The 6,308-nt window shown below is 38.6% G+C and overlaps 1 protein-coding gene across 1 annotated transcript; it reads right to left on the reverse strand.

Annotated features, from left to right (window-relative positions):
- Positions 1 to 130: 130 nt before the first annotated feature.
- On the reverse strand, positions 131 to 6,164 carry LOC121937911 (TATA box-binding protein-associated factor RNA polymerase I subunit C-like; the record flags this gene model as incomplete). The annotated part of the gene is made up of 11 exons (XM_042481201.1): positions 6,055 to 6,164; positions 5,505 to 5,554; positions 5,010 to 5,105; positions 4,815 to 4,885; positions 4,483 to 4,733; positions 3,688 to 3,816; positions 2,635 to 2,752; positions 1,829 to 1,900; positions 1,611 to 1,746; positions 627 to 755; positions 131 to 317 (listed from the first exon to the last, which is right to left on the reverse strand). Coding segments are annotated over exons 3-11 (1,189 nt in total), but the record flags the coding sequence as incomplete, so codon positions are not given.
- Positions 6,165 to 6,308: the final 144 nt, after the last annotated feature.

Consider the following 6,308-nt stretch of genomic DNA (forward strand, 5'->3'; position numbering starts at 1 on the left):
GCCTCCTGAACACACACACACACACACACACACACACACACACACACACACACACACACACAGTTTTATACAGATGTTCAAACTAAAATCTCTTTGATTTGCTCGTCTCTCGCCGCTCCTGTCGACTGACCTGAGTACTGCAGCATTGTGATCTCCTGAGAGCTCTGAGAGCCCAGCAGGATCTTTGTGGTTTTCGCCGCGCCACCTGAAGAGGAACCACGGACAGCGTGACAAAACATGGGTGGAGACTGCATCATGTGGTCCCACTTGATCATGGGCATGCAGGGGAAACGCTCGTCCATGATGTACGCCGAGTACTGACGGAGACAGACAGAGCGAGAGAGGTGCAGTTAGAGGAATTTAGGAAATAATTTCGAAACTCTTTAGGTTCAAAGGATGCCACACGTGTGCAGAGTTAAAATTTCACACATACACCTGTGAGGACTCTGACATGCAGTGGTATTAAGCAGGTACTCGACTTGCGCAGCATTTTAAACACACTCGCCCAAATTCAGCCTGACATATCTGGGATCTCTGGAAACTTCAGTATGTTTTCCATACTTTATAATAAAGTTGTATGCGTTTGTGTGTAACTGTGTGTGTCGTTTGTGTTAAAATCGATGTACCTGTGTGGTGATGAGGTGGTGGAACGGGTGGACGTCTCCCAGATATTTGGACAGTATGAGTCTCTCTCCACTGCGACACTCGGAAGTGTTGCTGATACGAAACAGAGTGTGACTCGAGGCCGGACTCTCCTGGAGGGACACAGGAGGAAGGGGACGGACAGGACGGGTCAGAGGGGTGAAGGACAGAGACAGGAGACATGTCCGTGGGAGGTGAAGAACGAGCCTCTTAAGTGAAACATACTATAAAATTAATGCTATAATAAAATATATTGATTTTAAAATTAATTCTTAAGTCGTCAGGAAGAGGACACTAAATTTTTTGTCTCCTCTTGGGTCCCTTTAAAAGCAAAGCAACAGATTTTAGACACTTTTTTTTTTTTTTTTTTTTTTTTTTGCAGAGGTGAACAAAGTAAGATCGATGCCCCGAAGCAGTGAAATACCAAAAAAAAGCAAGATGTGCAAAATAAGTAATTTTTTTTAATGGATTTGCAATATGCATCCCATTTTTAGATTTTTTATTTTAGGAACGATAATTTTTGCATTTCATTTTTACAGAGAAAAATGTATAAAATGTGGACGATGAGATTTTATTTTACTGAAAATTGCAGCTCCTGCAATTTGGAAATTAAACTTGGGCATGTAATTTCAATAACAGGGTTTATACACATTTTTACAAATACATTTCTATAACTTTAATAGAAAAGTTTATACAGTTATACAAATATAACTGGCTGTATTTTGTATTTATTTTACTGCCTTTTTTTTTTTCCTTTAAAGGCATGTTGGCATATTTTTTCCACTCAAAATTTTGGGTGATTTTTTAAAATAAAAATTATTATTTTTTCTTTAAAAATCACCATATATGACACAATTCATCACTGCCAGACACCATAAAAACCTAAATAATCATTGGATTTGATCTTTTTAAAAAATGTTATCCACATTGAAATATTACAAGACAACCAACACGATGTCTCGTCTCACCCTGATGTCTGTGAGCTCCACCCCCGTCCTGTCCACGTACAGCATCACCCTCGGGTGGGCGGAGAACTCGCACCATCGCCATGACGACTTGGCGTTGAAGTACAGGTTGTGATCTTCCTCCTTAATCTTCTGCAATCTGACGAGACATTTTAATTTTAATCTGATTTGAAAGATTAAACGCCTGTTTGTGTGAGAAGAGTCGGTGAAACCGTCCTCACCCTCTGCCGACGGTCCACAGGTGTGCTGCTCCGCTCTCACTCGCCACCAAAACTTCACCTAAAATATGAGGACTGACCACACAAAGCACACTTTAACACCTCTCTTTGATTTTTTTTTCACTATAACTGTATGTTATAATTTCATGTTGATCAATCTCGATGTAAATATTGACTTTTTGGTCTTGTTTTTACCATAACTGTTATTGTACGTCACCCCGATATTTTCTCTTTAGTTTTTCTTCCCTAACTAGGGACAGGAGTTGGACACGAGCAATAGCTGTAATCTCTATACGTCAAACATCAGCTACTGCAGCTGCTCGTCTATAAATCACTGTGGCTCAGCGCCAAAATATATCTCCGACATGCCTGTGACACGTGAACCTTCAAGGACCCTCAGGACATCTGGAGCCGACACACTGAGCGTCCCGAGAGTCAGAGCTCAACACGGAGAAGCAGCGTTTTGTTATCACGCAGCACAAACCTGGAAGAACTTCCCAGAAGTCAAAGCTAAAAACTTTTTTTTACACTGTTATTATCTTTGCTCCTCTTCTCTGCACTTTTGCTATTTTTAATGATGATTTGAAAAATTAAAAAAAAATTGTAATTGATTTTTTACCTTTTTTCTTTTATCTCTTTTGTAATAAATCCTTATCTTTTATGATATTTTACTGCTCTGTAAAGCCCTTTGAACGGCCCCATTGTATGAAATGTGCTCTACAAATAAAGCTGCCTGCCCTACAGCTTGTTTGTAACAGGTGGAAGTTTCATTATTTTGTGTTGCACTGTCCTCCTTGATGGTCGCTCACCTGACGCTGATGCAGGTCGCCACCTCTCTGGTGTTGACAACTTGCAGCAGACGAGGCTCGTTTCTTTCACTGAACCTCCAAACTCCACACAGGTGATGGGACCGCACCGCGACACAACCTGCAAATAACATCCAGTGTTAACGACAACGTCTTTCCATCGCGAACACGAGACTTTGTCAGTGAAAAACAGATCTTTAAGCATAAAAACTGTGCATGCATGTTTTGTTTACCTTGACGAGATGAGTCTATTTGCATTAAGGAGATTTTTTTAAAATTAAAATTAATGTATCAAATTAGACTAAAATGTAAAGACTTCTCTCAAACTGGACTAAAACTATGAAGAATTAAATTAACTAACGTGACTAAATCTGTGAAGTTTTTTCAAATCTGCTGCTAAATTATAACCACAACAAAAATCTGCAGATACTGGCTTTAAAAAGAAAAATCAGTATCAGCCAACATGCTGATTCCTGCAGATAAGACAAACCTTTTTTTTAATTGGCAAAATAGCATGTACAAAACATCAACCCTAAATTTAAGTATTTTTCTTATTTTGCACAATGAATGAGTATTACATTCACTGATCATCATTGTATTTTATGTCTCCATCTGCTGGTGGGCCATCACAATAAAAGTATGCATAATATTATAATCTAAAAACAGACGAGACCTGATGATCACTAAATTTAGTTGGGGATAAAAGTGAAAATATGTAGATATTGGTACCTGCCGATTAGGTTGTTGTTATATTTATACTGGCCAAAAAAACAAAAACAACTAATATTGTACATCTGGAAATGTATAACTATAAATCCACATTCATTTTATCACCTTAAAATTATGTTTTAGTCAAAATTGGGTTTTTCATATAATCTGTGACAACGTTTTAACATTATGTGAGGTGGGTTTTTTTTAAGTTATAAGCATTTTTGGACTTTTTATGTAGAAATCAAAAAGGTTCGTGTCATTTTTTTACGATATGAAACACAAAAACTACGCTCAGAGAGAGCCTTTTCATGCTATGGTGATTTCTGAATATTTTTTTGCACTTACAGTCGTTGAGCAGGGAGGCGGTGCTGATCTGTCTGACGGGGCCTTTCAGCTGGAAACTGATCGGGCTGCTGCTGATGTCCACGCGGGAGGATCCTCCTCTGTGGTGCTGCAGCTCCACTCTGTGGAAATCTGAGGAACCACATTAAGAACCAGAAACAACAGAAAAACGCCGCTCTGCGTCACATCTTCCTCACATCTTCCTCACACATTTTTGATTCATATCACAAAATCAAATGTAGGTTGAAGGTAGAAAAAAAGTAGTTCTCTTGAGAGAAAATAGCTGCTTCGTGAAACTGCTCACAACAAGGTCTGTGAGTTATTTTAAGAATTTTTTTAAAAAAAATTTGGTTAAACTGCACCGTTAACCCTTTGTAAACGGAGCAAATCACCTTGATTTCTTAAAAAAAAAAAATTAAAAGAGGGCAATGAGCAACTTGTTAGGCCTACAAGAAAATTAGCAAAAAAAAAAAAGTTAAAAAACAACCCACACAAAAAACACGTTAAAATATAATAATAATAAGCATATTTTTGGAGTAACACAGTTTTAATAATATAAATTTTAATAATTATGATTTTTTTTGGATAATTTTCCAGTGAGTTTCTCCACCTCTCTGCTATTTTCAGGTCATTTTCTTGGTTTTAAAGGAAATCAAACCAATTTGCTCGCGTTTCAAAGGTTTAAATGCTTGTGAAAGGTGTCTGATCGCAGCACAAGAAAACTGATGATCCAGGTTTTTAAGGGTTAAAGAACCTACAGGGGTTTAAATCTTTGTCGGTATTTGATCTGCAGGATACTGAGGCGGTTCAGTCCCCGGTTTCTGGGGTAGAGGAGGCAGCCGTGCTGAGAGTCGCCGCCGCTCTGCGAGAAGGGGACAAAGGCCAGAGCGCCCCCTGTGGCTCCTTCGGAGAACAGCATGCGGTCTCTCTGCTCCGTCAGCTCCTCGAACAGCAGAGGAGCCAGCAGCTCAGGAGGGATGGCGGGCACTGCGTCCCACAGCAGGGCGCTGTACCTGTTTAGCATTTGACAGGGATACGGCTGCGTACACCTGGAGAAAAGATAAAAATGACGACATAAAAACACAAATCAGACGACTGGAGACGTGAACTCATCAGTTAGGTCGACTTACGTTTTAAACTCCAGCTTGTTGAGGAACCCTGACAGCCTCCCGATGCGGACTGAATCCTTGCGACCTCTTTGCTTTAAAAAAAAAAAAAATCCATAAAACACCTCAGTCTATAAATAAAGCTGCCGGAGCATAAACTGTAAAAAAAAAAAACCTTTATTTATTTCTTTATTTATTTTATTTTATTTTTTATCTTACCCATTTCCGTCTTTCTCTGAAGTTGAAGCTTCCACTCAATATTTCACCCATGCACTCGAAGACGTCCTGACGGTGGTCCAGGTAGAAGTTCTGCATCTAAACCCAAATTCTGTTTATTAATCCCAAAGAACAAAACAAAAAAAGGCAAAAAACAAACAAGATCTGAGGCTGCAGAGCTCGGATGTGTTCACACTAATTGTGTAAATTACGACTCTGGTGTGTCTGCGGCTGTTTATTCCAATCACGAGGTCATAACGCCACGTTATGCATGAAATATTCAAAGGGTTCATACAGACAAGGTCAAATCAAATTCAAGGAGTTTCAGGTACATATTCAAACACTAATGTTCATTTTTTAAGGAAAATTGTTTCACTCATTTGAAAATGGAGCAAAAGGTGCTTCAAGCTTCAAAATAAAGTGTCACCATGGATATTTACTTTATACAATACTGACACAATGATGGAAAGTTTGACTGCAAAACGGTGCACAACTCACATGTTCTGTGAAGTCTAAAGGATCCGGAGGCTTCAACGGCCAAACGAAAGCTGGAAAAAATGTTTAACAGGTTTTTAAAATGATAATATATAGAATTTTTTTACTTCTCACCAAGATTATTTAATAAGTAAATAAATATATAGCCACAAAATTTTGATTTATCTCACTGTTTCCGATCCAAGTTTATTTATAAAGCACATTTAAAATCAAAAACAGTTGGCCAAAGTGCTGTACAGTTAAAAAATATGAGAAAAAAAGGAAAACACTATACAGACAAATCAGGAAAACAGACAATAAAAATATTTCAAAAATAAATACCAAAATATATAAATTTTTCTAAAACAATAATAATGAAAATAATATAGAAAGGCAATACTCATGATGAGCTGAAAGACAGGTTTAATTTATCTAATATTTAATGACCCTTAATTATGTATGTACAGATCAGGTGTTGAGTCTCAGCGCTCCGGATCTGAACTGAAGGATTAACATGAACTGCGGTCTGAGACCCAAATGACCTCCAGGATAAAATCAGCGATCAGGGACTTACAGTTTTTCGGAGACAGGAGAGGAAGCGGAACCGGCTCAGTGTGATGCCACGTCTCCCCTCTGACATGATGTCTGGGTGTAAACGTCCAGCTGGACAGAGGACCAGAGCCGCCCTGAAAACACGAAAAAACGCACTGTAAGCGTCGTATTTTAATTCTTCATCTACTGGTGGGCCATCACCGTAATAGTATGCATGATTTCACGTTAATCCCACGACAGAAGAGCCCTGATTATCACTTAAATTTGGTGGATATA

This window comes from Plectropomus leopardus, unplaced genomic scaffold (genome assembly GCF_008729295.1).
Source record: "Plectropomus leopardus isolate mb unplaced genomic scaffold, YSFRI_Pleo_2.0 unplaced_scaffold27836, whole genome shotgun sequence".
NCBI classification, from domain to species: Eukaryota; Metazoa; Chordata; class Actinopteri; order Perciformes; family Serranidae; genus Plectropomus; species Plectropomus leopardus.